The sequence below is a fragment of the Chiloscyllium plagiosum genome, unplaced genomic scaffold, assembly GCF_037043375.1.
Source record: "Chiloscyllium plagiosum isolate Xiang-an unplaced genomic scaffold, Cpla_swu_hap1 HiC_scaffold_18, whole genome shotgun sequence".
Classification (NCBI taxonomy): Eukaryota; Metazoa; Chordata; class Chondrichthyes; order Orectolobiformes; family Hemiscylliidae; genus Chiloscyllium; species Chiloscyllium plagiosum.
In genome coordinates, this window is record NW_028270156.1 from 77,531,938 (window position 1) to 77,545,130 (window position 13,193).

The 13,193-nt window shown below is 42.5% G+C and overlaps 1 protein-coding gene across 1 annotated transcript in view; it reads left to right on the forward strand.

Annotated features, from left to right (window-relative positions):
- The window catches only part of LOC148147014 (mucin-6), an 85,323-nt gene that overhangs the window by 46,387 nt on the left and 25,743 nt on the right, over positions 1 to 13,193 (forward strand). Inside the window, exon 4 of the mRNA XM_087996205.1 lies at positions 5,048 to 5,174. Within this exon, the coding sequence (XP_087852331.1) occupies positions 5,048 to 5,174 (127 nt within the window). The remainder of the gene's footprint in view (positions 1 to 5,047; positions 5,175 to 13,193) is intronic.

Here is a 13,193-nt window from a genome sequence, read left to right on the forward strand (position 1 = left end):
AGGTGGGTTAGTGTTGCTGGTTAAGGAGCTGTTATGGACCAGGCCAGACCCCTGTCAAAATATTTTAAGAAGGTAGCCCAGACCCTAACTTTTTCTTATTTTAAAAGCAGAGGTGAAGTGGGTGTTCTAAGTGTGATGCAGCAGTATTTGTGCATTCCTGTCTGCCGTAAGAGTAAAATAGGGAAGGTGGCTCAACCATGTGTTTTAAAAAATTCTCAAGGTCAGGTTCGTAGGAGAGTAGTCTGACACAGAACAAACGACCAAGAGGCGAGTCTGCTAGAATATGAGCATTTTATTCCCCGCAGCGTTGCCACAACCAGGTCTCATACTTACAACGGGTCTGGCTTATACTCACTCTACATGTTACCGGAACTGGGAGCCGTCAGTTCTCGTAGAGCGGTTGCCAACAACCCACGCTCGGCGGTTAAACGTAACCCCGGAGCAGACTCACCGAACTGGAGACTTTTCCAGCTGATATACTCTTTTCCAGATATAAACATTCATGTGAACAGCAGAGCAAGGCTAAAAAACACATTCCATTCTGGTTACATACAGATAAGAAGATTCACACGGGGAGGTGTGTAATAAGATTCACACGGGACTAAGCAACACCTCCATTCCGGTTAGATTCACACATGTATTGGGACATAATTTTTAACCGTTTCACCACATTCCACTGCTTGGCCCAATACATGTGTTACATTATGATTCACACATGTATTGGGACATAATTTTACACCACATTCCACTGCTTGGCCCAATACATGTGTTACATTATGATTCACACATATATTGGGACATAATTTTACACCACATTCCACTGCTTGGCCCAATACATGTGTTACATTATGCTTAATTCAGTTCAATTCGTTTCAGTTAATTTCAGTTCAGTCAATTCAGTGTAGTTCAATTCAGCTCAGTTCAGGTCTGTTCAGTTCAATTCAATTGTGTTCAATTCAGTTCCGTCCATTTCAATTCAATTTAGCTCAGTTCCATTTTGTTCCGTTCAATTTGATTCACTTCAGTTCCACTCAGTTCAGTTCAGTTCAATCCCATTCAATTCTGTTAACTCCGCTTCAGCTTTTTGGACATGCCCACATCCTCCGCTGTACCCCAGGCAAGGGGTTCTTCGGCAGGACTGGGATCCTCTCAAGGGTGGACAGCAGCGACCCTGGGGTTCCTCCGGTCGCCCCCCACCATTTCTCAAACAAACTGCCACGTACATGCCCACATCCATGCCATCCCGGGACGGTCGGGACCTCCACAGTTTGTTCTTCTGGTTTCTTAGTCTTTTTCCAAAACATTGTTCTGTATCAAAATCTCTCCTCAATTGCGATTGACCCTGCTCGCAGCGCCAAAATGTTTTAAAAAATTCTCAAGGTCAAGGACCAGGCTTGCAGGAAAGTAGTCTGACACAGAACAAACAGCCAAGAGGCGAGTCTGCTAGAATATAAGTGTTTTATTCCCCGCAGCGTCGCCACAACCAGGTCTCATACTTACAACGGGTCTGGCTTATACTCACTCTACATGTTACCGGAACTGGGAGCCGTCAGTTCTCGTAGAGCGGTTGCCAACAACCCACGCTCGGCGGTTAAACGTAACCCCGGAGCAGACTCACCGAACTGGAGACTTTTCCAGCTGATATACTCTTTTCCAGATATAAACATTCATGTGAACAGCAGAGCAAGGCTAAAAAACACATTCCATTCTGGTTACATACAGATAAGAAGATTCACACGGGGAGGTGTGTAATAAGATTCACACGGGACTAAGCAACACCTCCATTCCGGTTAGATTCACACATGTATTGGGACATAATTTTTAACCGTTTCACCACATTCCACTGCTTGGCCCAATACATGTGTTACATTATGATTCACACATGTATTGGGACATAATTTTACACCACACCATGGCAAACAAAAGAAATCAAGAACAGTGTTAAAGCCTTAGAGGAGGCATATAAATTGGCCAGAAAAAGCAGCAAACCCAAGGACTGGGAGAAATTTAAAATTCAGCAGAGGATAATCAAGGGTTTAATTCAAAAAGAGAAGATAGAATGTGAAAGTAAGCTAGTGGAAAACACAAAAGCTGACTGCAAGGGTTTCTGTAGATATATGACAAGAAAAAGATTGGTGAAGACAAATGTAGGTTCCTTGCAGTTAGAGCAGGTGAATTCATAATGGACAACTAAGATGGCAGACCAGTTGAACAAATACCTAGGATCTGTCTTCACTAAGGAGGACACAAATAATCTTAAGGAGTCTTCTGGAGGATGGAGGATCTAGCATGAAGGAGTAACTGAAGGAAATCCTTATTAGTCAGGAAATGGAATTGGGGATACTGATGGGATTAAAACCTGATAAACCCCAAGGGCCTGATGCTCTGCATCCTTTAGTACTTAAGGAATGGCACTAGAAATAACGGATGCTTTGGTGATCATTTTCCAACACTCTGTAGACTTTGGAAGAGTTTCAATGATCTCCAGGATAGCTAATGTAACTCAACACTTTAAAGTAGGAGGGAGAGGGAAAATGGCAAAGTATAGGCCAATTAGCCTGACATTGGTGGTGGGGAAAATGCTGGAATCAATCATTAAGGATGTAATAACTGAGCATTTGAAAAGTGGTGAGAGAATTGATAGGAGTCAGCATGCATTCACTAAAGGGAAATCTTGCTTGACAAATCTTTAGGAGTTTTTTGAGAATGTGACCAATAATGGTGATAATGGTGAATCAATAGATGTTGTATATCTGGGCTTTCAAAAGGCTTTTGACAACGTTCCATTTAAGAGATTAGTAAGTAAAATTAAAGCTCAAGGTATCGGAGGTAATGTATTGACTTAAATGGAGAATTGGTTGGCAGGCAGGACACAGAGTTGGAATGAATGGGTCCTTTTCAAAGTGCAGTCTGCAGGGTTCAGTGCTGGGACCTCAGATGCTCACAATATACATTAATGATTTGGACGAAGGAATTGAATGCCGTATCTCCAAATTTGCAGGTTTAACTAAGCTGGATGGCATTGTGTGCTGTGAGGTGGATGCTAAGAGGCTGTAGGGTGACTTGGACAAACTGGCTAAGTGGGCAAATCCTTGGAAAATGCAATATAATGTGGATAAATGTGAGATTATCCACTTTTGTCACAAAAACCAGGAAGGCAGATTATTACCTGAGTGATGGCAGTTAAGGAAAAGGTGAGGTACAAGGAGATCTGGGTTTCACAGTGGTACAAGTGCTGAAGGTTGGCATTGTAGGTGCAGCAGACAGTGAGGAAAGCTAATGATATGTTCTCCTTCATAGTGAGAGGATTTGATATCGGAGTAAGGATATCTTGCTGCAGTTATACAGGGCCATGGTGAGGCCACACCTTGAGTATGCGTGCAGTTTTTGTCTCCTAGTCTGGGGAAGAACATTCTTGCTATTGAATGAGTGCAACAAAGATTCACCAGAATGATTCCCAGGATGGCAGGACTGACCTATGTGGAAAGACTGGGTCGACTGAGCTTGTATTAGCCTGAATTTAGAAGAATGAGGGGAAAGCTCATAAAAGCATATCAACTCCTGATGGGACTGAACAGGGTAAATGTAGGAGGAATGTTCCCGATGATGGGGATGTCGTGAACAAGGGGTCATAGTCTAAAAATAAGGGGTGTTCCATTCTGTAATGAGAGGAGGAAGAATTTTTTCACGCAGTTGTGAACCTGTGGAATTCTCTCTCACAGGAAGCTGTTGGGATCAGTTCATTAGCTATATTCAAGAGGGAGCTGGATATAACCCTTGCGGCTAAAGAGATCAAGGGGTATGGGGAAAGGGTGGGAATGGGATAATGAGTCTGCATGATCAGCCATGGTCGTATTGAATGGTGGTGCAGGTTTGAAGGATCAAATGGCCTATTTTCTATATTTCTGTGTTTCTGTTGTAAGTGCATTTGCTGTGCAGGCAGCTGGCACATCTGTAGATGTTAAACTGATGATCAGATGTGCTGCACATCTAGATATATAACCCCGCCCCAAATAGATTCCCAATTACAAGCATGGCAAGTAGCCTGCCTATGTGTATGTACAAAAGAGCTCATATGACAATACTGACAATGTGCTAACAGGCACAGCATGAATGCTGCAAGAATGCAAGTTGACACTAAGGTAGCAAGTACTAAGAGAACAAGTGAGCAGCCCTGAGATGCATTCTGTTTCAATCTGTGAGGTGGGTGCCTGTTTCTGCCCACGAGTGTCCCTGCTGTAGCCTTTCAATGCTAGTTGTCAGTGCACCCTGCAGTGCATGTCTATGCTTCCTGAGTGACGTGCACGTGCATCGGACACATCCAATGACATAGAACATAGAACAGTTGGCACATTAAGGCACTTTGGCCCTTAATGTGCCAACCTTTTATCCTACTCTAAGATAAAATGAATCTGCAAACTTTTCACTTTACTATCTTTCATGTGCTTATCCAAGAATTGCTTGAATGTCCCTAATGTATGATTCTACTACCACTGCTGGCAGTTGTGGCAGTTGTGACAAGTTGACAGATGTCAATTGCCAATACCTATGGATGAAGGGTGCGTACATTTTGTACCAGTGGAACATGCTCTGAGATGCTGCACAACATGGAAGCTGATTGCAGCCAGTGGCAAGCTGAAGTCACCTGCTATCTGCTTTGATGCTCATATTGAGATTTCTTGACATCTAGCTTGTTTGGTGAGTTTGGTAAGATAAGTTAAACATTAATGTCGCACGTTGTGGAATTAATAAGACATTTAAGAAGCTATAATCCTCCTTAATTGGCAACTTGTTGCTGTCCAGGGAGAAACTCACCTTGCCATTTGATTGCCTGCTCAATTGCTAAATGTACATCAAATTTAGAGAAAATACAAAGGAGGTAGGAAAAACATGAAAATGCATATATGTGTTAGAGGAATTCCAACAAAAATGTCTTCATAGTTTTAGAATTTTAAAAAATTAATCAAGTAATACATTTTAAAAATCTCATGCATGTTGCCAGTGCTTAATGTTGTTTCATTAGTCTAACAATTCTTTATGATTACAGACCCATCAACGTACCATACCATGGAAATCAAATACAAATCCATCCTGTGGAAACCGAAATCAAATTAGTTGTTAAACAACAAGGTTTTGATATTGTTATTACCTGGGACAATGAAAACTTTCTGATGGTATGTAACAATTACTAAAATTTTATAATACGGATATTTCATGAAAATACCAAAAATAAGTAGACAATTAAATTTTCATGAAGCATTAATTGCTTGACTAAAGAAGAAACATAAAAACTCCAAACTACTCCAAACCAAGATCATTGACTGTGAATGACAGGATAGCACAGTTTTATAGTGTCATTCATGATATTTTATCAACTTTTAGCAAATAGTACTGTTTACCAAATTACCTTTCTTGAAGAATATGTTTTTAAAAATTCATTCAGTAATTGGGTCATGAATGAAAAAGCCAGCAGCCCATGCTGGCAACCTGAAATAAAAACATTACATTGTGCAGATACTCAACATGTGTGACAGCATCTGAGGAGAAAAATGCAGAGATAACCTTTCTGATTTGATGAAACATTATTGAATGGAAACATGCAGTGATAACATGGTTCTACGCCATCCAGTTATCACTGGACTAGTAAACTAGTGACCCAGCTAGGATCTGGGTTCAAATCCTGGGTGGAATTCAATACAAATCTGGCATTAAAAGTCTAAAGATGGACTTCAGTAAGGTGTTCAACAAGGTTCCCCATGGGAGACTGATTAGCAAGGTTAGATCTTATGGAATACAAGGAGAACTAGCCATTTGGATACAGAACTGGCTCAAAGTAGAAGACAGAGGGTGGTGGTGGAGGGTTGTTTTATAAACTGGAGACCTGTGACCATTGGAATGCCACAAGGATCGGTGTGCAGGATCCTCTACTTTTTGTCATTTACATAAATGATTTGGATGCGAGCAGAAGAGGTACAGTTAGTAAGTTTGCAGATGACACCAAAATTGGAGGTGTAGTGGACAGCGAAGAGGGTTACCTCAGATTACAACAGGATCTGGACCAGATGGGCAAATGGGCTGAGAAGTGGCAGATGGAGTTTAATTTAGATAAATGTGAGGTGTTGCATTTTGGGAAAGCAAATCTTAGCAGGACTTACACACTTAACGGTAAGGTCCTAGGGAGTGTTGCTGAACAAAGAGACCTTGGAGTGCAAGTTCATAGCTCCTTGAAAGTGGAGTCGCAGGTAGATAGGATAGTGAAGAAGGTGCTTGGTATGCTTTCTTTTATTGGTCAGAATATTGAGTACAGGAGTTGGGAGGTTATGTTGCGGCTGTACAGGACATTGGTTAGGCCGCTGTTGGAATATTGGGTGAAATTCTGGTCTCCTTCTATCGAAAAGATGTTGTGAAACTTGAAAGGGTTCAGAAAAGATTTACAAAGATGTTGCCAGGGTTGGAGGATTTGAGCTATAGGGAGAGGCTGAACAGGCTGGGGCTGTTTTCCTTGGAGCGTTGGAGGCTGAGGGGTGACCTTATAGAGGTTTACAAAATTATGAGGGGCATGGATAGGGTAAATAGGCAAAGTCTTTTCCTTGGGGTCAGGGAGTCCAGCACTAGAGGGCATAGGTTTAGGGTGAGAAGGGAAAAGATAGAAAAGAGACCTACAGGACAACCTTTTCACACATAGGATGGTACGGGTATGGAATGAGCTGCCAGAGGAAGAGGTGGAGGCTGATACAATTGCAACATTTAAGAGGCATTTGGATGGGTATATGAATAGGAAGGGTTTGGAGGGATATGGACCAGGTGCTGGCAGGTGGGACTAGATTGGTTTGGGATATCTGGATGGTCTGTTTCCATGCTGTACATCTCTGTGACTCTATGAAACTGAAAAATCCATCTGGTTCACTAATATACTTAGAAATCTGCTATTCATACCCTACACTGACTCTAGAACCATAGCAATGCAATTGACTCCTAACTGTGCTCTGAAATGCCTAAATAAGCCAGTTTTATCTACCACTATAATTTGCCAAAAAATGAATAAAACTGTAAGTATCGACTGGCATCTAGTAAGACACTGGCAATGACAACACCAAACACAGTCCTGTTGATTCTGCACAGTCCTTCTTAACGACATTTGTGTGCCAAAATGGGAGATCTGTCATATATACTAGTCAAACAATAGCCTCACATGGTCATTCTTGTGGAATCATGCCATACAATGTCCCAGAAACACAATTATCATCCTTGGATCTATACTGTCTCATGAAGAACAGAAGTGGTGGCACAGTGGCAAACAGTAGGGATGGAATTATACTGAGAATCTTCAAAATTAACTTGTAGTGGCAGAAAATCTTATGGCATCAGATCAGTCATGAGCAAGCAAACCTACTGATTGCAAAATACTGCTTGTCCTTGTCCATTGAATCAGCGTTCCTTCATGTTGAACAGTAACTGGAAGAAGCACTGAGGGTGGCAAGTGTATGTGATGTACTTTAGTTAAGGTATTCCAATATCCATCACTAAGAGTGACTTGGCACCACTGCTACTGATGAATTGGTCGAGTCGTCAAGGGCATTGCTGCTAGTCTGGGACTGTAGTAGGAGGTGATGAAATCCTCACCAACCATCCCACAAGGAGATGCATCTCTCCTTGTCAGTATTGGTAAGAATGAGCACAATACAGTGGAGACAAAGTTCTCCCTGCACATTGAGAATAACTTTCATCATGGTATATGATGGTATCACCATGCTAAATAGTTTCAAACAGATCTAGCAATTCAAGACATCCATGAGGCACTATGGACCATCAGCAGGAGCAGAGTCGTACTCCAACACAATTTGCAATGTCATAAGGCCTGACATATCCTCAGCTCTACTACTGCCATCAAGCCAGGGGATCAATCTGTATTCAGTAAAAAGTGAATGAAGGCATGTTAGGAGCAGCACTAGGCAAACCTGAAAATAAAGTATCAACCCTGGTGAAGTTGCAACATAGGACAGATGCGAGCGAAATGGATACACAACAAGTGAGAGACAGAGCTAAGCAGTTCTGCAATCAATGGATCAGACCTAAATTCTGCAATCCTCAAACATCCACTTGTGAATGGTGGTGAATGAGTAAACAATTCACTGGAGGAGGTAGTTTCACAAATATCCCCATCCTTAGTAATGGGGGATCTCAGCACAGCAGTGCAAAAGACACGATTGAAGCATTCACAACATTCTGCAGCCAGTAATACCTATTATGTGATCCATTTCAACAATCTCCAAAGATCCCCTGCATCACAGATGCCACTCAATTTGAAAATCCTCAAATTCCTCAAAACCTCCTAACTTTTACCTTAAAATTATACTCTCTTGTAAATATTTTTAAATTTAACTTATTTTTCACAAACAGTGTGTTCAGGGATGTTACTACACCTGTAGAGCAGTTGGGATTTGAACCTGGGCCTCCTGATCAAGGGGTAGGGACACAAGAGGGCCTCCTCAGATTACCCGTTGGTAATTGACCCGTTGAGTAAGAGAAACAGATGCTTTCTACTCAACTTGTCTATACTCTTATAATCTTATAAATGACATGGATGCAAATGTAGAAGGTTTAATTAGTAAGTTTGCTGGTGACGTGAAAATTGGAGAACTTGTTGATAGTGACAATGATGGTCTCAGGTTACAGTCTGATATTGATGAGCTGGTAAATTGGTAGAGCAATACTTGATGAAATTTAATCCTGATAAGTGTGAGGTGATGCATTTTGTGAGATCTAATAAGGGAAGGATTTACATAATGAATGGTGGTCCCTCGGGAGGATTGAGGAACCCTGGTGTACAAGTCCATTGATCCCTGAAGATCCTTGTAGACAAGGGGTGATGAAGGCATATGAGATGCTTGCCTTCATTAGCCAGGGCAGAAATTATAGGAGCACAGAAGACTTTTGCAGCTTCATAGAGCATTGGTTAGGCCAAAAATGGAATGCTGTTTGCAGTCCTAGTTGCAACATAATTGGAAGGACATGATTACACTGGAGAGGAGAAGAAGATTTTCTTTAGATGTTCCTTCAGATGAAAAATCTGAATTATAAGGAGAGACTGGAGAGGTTGGGTTTGTATTCCCTGAGCATTTAAAATGCCAGTTTGGGTCAATGGGATTAGTATAGTTTGGTGATTGCGATTGGTATGGATATGGTGGGTCGAAGTGCCTGTTTCTATGCTGAATGATTCTGTATGTCTCTCTCTTATACACCTCGATCAAAGTCCCCCTCAACTTTCTGTACTCCAAAGAAGACAATCTAAACATATCAAGCCTCTTTTCATAGCTAAAGTGCTCCATCCCAAGCAATATCCTGGTGAATCTTCTCTGCATCCCTTCCAGTATAATAGTACAGGTGGAAATGGTGGGTCGAAGTGCCTGTTTCTATGCTGAATGATTCTGTATGTCTCTCTCTTATACACCTCGATCAAAGTCCCCCTCAACTTTCTGTACTCCAAAGAAGACAATCTAAACATATCAAGCCTCTTTTCATAGCTAAAGTGCTCCATCCCAAGCAATATCCTGGTGAATCTTCTCTGCATCCCTTCCAGTATAATAGTACAGGTGGAAACTAGAATTTCACACAGTACTGCGGCTGTGTCTAACCAAAGTTCTATGCGGCTCCATCATAACCTCCCTGTTTTTATAATCCATTTTCTTTTTCATCCATTCATTGGATGTAGGCATTACTGGCCAGGCCATCATTTATTGCTCATCTCTGATTGCCGCAGATGGTATTTAAGTGTCAACCACATCACTGTCGGTCTGGAGTCACATGTAGGCCAGACCAGGTAAGGATGGAAGATTTCCTAAAGAACATTAGTGAACCAGATGTTTTTTTTCCAACAATTGACAATGGTTTCATGGTCACCAATAGACTATTAATTCCAGACATGTTCTGGATTCAATTTTTGGCCATCTGTGATGGCCAGATTTGAACCTGTGTGCCTGGAACCCGAGTCTCTGGATTAATAGTTCAGTGAATATTCTATTGACCCGTCACCTCCCGACTATCATATTAATGTACCCTGCCACCTTCAGGGATTTCTGGACAAATATCCCAAGATCCCTCTATTCCTCTGAGCTTTCCGTTGCATTGCCATTCATTAAATACTCTCTTGTTTTGTTACTTCTTCCAAAGTGCATCACTTCACATTTACCAGCGTTAAATTTCATCTGCCTTTGACCCTCCCATCTCCCAAGACCTTTATTCTCGCAGTCAACCACCTGGCTAATCTTTAAGTAATTTAATGAAGGCCAGTATCCCATCACCAAGTCACCCATTAGTAACATAAACAGAGTATGACACTGATCCAGCTAGCCCAGAGATGGCTCCAAAAGTCAACAGAAACTGTTTTTAATCTGTCAATCAGAACTCCCTGAAATGAATCAGATTAACAACCGTAATCAGGGAACTCATGTTCTGTGAGGTCTGCCTGGCTGACCGTGTTCCAGTCATTACCATCACTCCCCCTCTAATCTGGGGACGTAGGCCTGTTTTTTTTTTTTTGCTGTAGCTTCTCCAGAGTGCTTTTCGCACCAAGTCCAGCTCTTCCGACTCTGCCTCAAATACTGGTGGTGTTTACTGGACTATAGTCTATGTCTTGTGCTTGGAGCATCTCGGAAAAAAAAACTTTATTTTTTGGGCAGTGATGACATCAAGGCTGTGACGTCCATCCTGTCTATCTCATCCTCAGAGATTTCTTCGATGCTCAATAGAGGGGAGAACCTACGGGTTCTGACAGCCTTGACAGATGTTCTGAGTGGCTGGGTATGTTTTGTTGCTACCGGTATGTGAGGTTGCAGCTTTCATGTGGTCTACATGCTTGTTTAGGTCCCTCTCCTATGTGAATCATATACAGCATGGGATTTGACCTCCTGTTGACCATGCCTCTTATCCTTGCAGGGCCATTTCTTTGGTTTCAATACCAAACTTTATCCCCTGAAGTAAACTGCCTAACTAGCTTAGAGGAGTCTTTGGGTACAGCATTGGTTTTCCTGATGCTGTTTCATCGTCCCCTGCTCCTCAAGTCTGGGATGATCAGTTTTAACCTAATGTGAAGTGTTCTGCCCATTAACAATTCTGTTGGAGCTCTTCGTGTGTGTACGTGAGAGTTGTTCCTATGATCAAACAGGAATTGGGACAGTTTGGTATCGAGTGGATTGCTCTTTCCACAAGACCATTGGATGATGGATGGTATGGAGCTGTCCTTACACGAGAAATGCCATTTGACTTTAGGAAATACTCAAATTCCTTGCTGGAAGGTTAGATCTCATATCAAAGTCTTTTCTCTGGGGTGGGAGGGTCCCGAACTAGAGGGCATAGGTTTAGGGTGGAAAGGGGATACCGGGAAAATGAGCCATTTGGATACAGAACTGGCTGAAAGGTAGAAGACAGAGGGTGGTCGTATTGGATTGTTTTTCAGACTAGAGGCCTGTGACCAGTGGAGTGCCACAAGGATCGTGATGGGTCCACTACTTTTCATCATTTATATAAATGATTTGGATGGAGCATAAGAGGTATAGTTAGTAAATTTGCAGATGACACCAAAATTGGAGGTGTAGTGGACAGCGAAGAAGGTTACCTCAGATTACAACGGGATCTTGATCAGATGGGCCAATGGGCTGAGAAGTGGCAAATGAAATTTAATTTAGATAAATGCGAGGTGCTGCACTTTAGGAAAGCAAATCTTAGCAGGACTTATACACTTAATGGTAAGGTCCTAGGGAGTGTTGCTGAACAAAGAGATCTTGGAGTGCAGGTTCATAGCTCCTTGAAAGTGGATAGATAGGATAGTGAAGAAGGCATTTGATCTGCTTTCCTTTATTGGTCAGAGTATTGAGTACAGAGCTGGGAGGTTATGTTGCAGCTGTGCAGGACATTGGTTAGGCCACTGTTGGAATATTGCGTGCAGTTCTGGCCTCCTTCCTATCGGAAAGATGTTGTGAAACTTGAAAGGGTTCAGAAAAGATTTACAAGGATGTTGCCAGGGTTGGAGGATTTGAGCTATAGGGAGCGGCTGAACAGGCTGGGGCTGTTTTCCCTGGTGTGTTGGAGGCTGAGGGGTGACCTTACCGAGATTTATAAAACCATGAAGGGCATGGATAGGATAAATAGACAAAGTCTTTTCTCTGGGGAGAAAGTGAGGACTGCAGATGCTGGAGATCAGAGCTGAAAATGTGTTGCTGGAAAAGTGCAGCAGGTCAGGCAGCATCCAAGGAACAGGAGAATCGACGTTTCGGGCATAAGGCCTTCTTCAGGAAGGGCTGAAGAAGGGCTTATACCTGAAATGTCGATTCTCCTGTTCCTTGGATGCTGCCTGACCTGCTGCGCTTTTCCAGCAACACATTTTCAGCAAAGTCTTTTCTCTGGCATGGGGGAGTTCAGAACTAGAGGGCATATGTTTAGGGTGAGAGGGGAAAAGTATAAAAGAGACCTGAGGGGAAACGTTTTCACACACAGGGTGGTACATGTATGGAATGAGCTGCCAGAGGAAGTGGTAGAGGCTGGTACAATTGCAACATTTAAAAGACATCTGGATGGGTAAATGAATAGGAAGGGTTTGGAGGGATATGGGCCGGGTGCTGGCAGGTGGGACTAGATTGGGTTGGGATATCTGGTCGGCATTGACAAGTTTGACCGAAGGGTCTGTTTCCATGCTGTACATCTCTACAACTCTATGACCAACAGCTCTGGGAGTCTGTGCATTCCAAAAGATGCTCTCAGTTTTTCTCTCGTCATCCCCAAGTCTGATGAATGAATTCCATGCACATCCACCATTGTCGTTCCACATGAACCAGCCCATGAAGGACTAGCATAGTTAACATGTAGCCGAGTCCAGAGTTTATCCGGCTATTCCCATGAATGTGGGGGAGTTGCTAATGGTAAGTTTTGTCCTTGTTGGCACTATGGACACTGCCCCACCAACATGGCTATGTCTGTATCCAATCCTGGCTACCCTACCAGCCATAGCATCTTGCCAACATCTTAATTTTGGAAACCCTGGATGGCTCTGATGGAGTTCAGCCAGTATCTGATAGTGACCTTTGCTTGCAACAATAATTTTTGTTTCCCACAGTAATATGCCATCCTATCCTGTGATCTTGCTGTGTGCAGAAAGGTTTCACTTCTGATTTTGATGGCCCTTTTGTTTCTCCCATCAC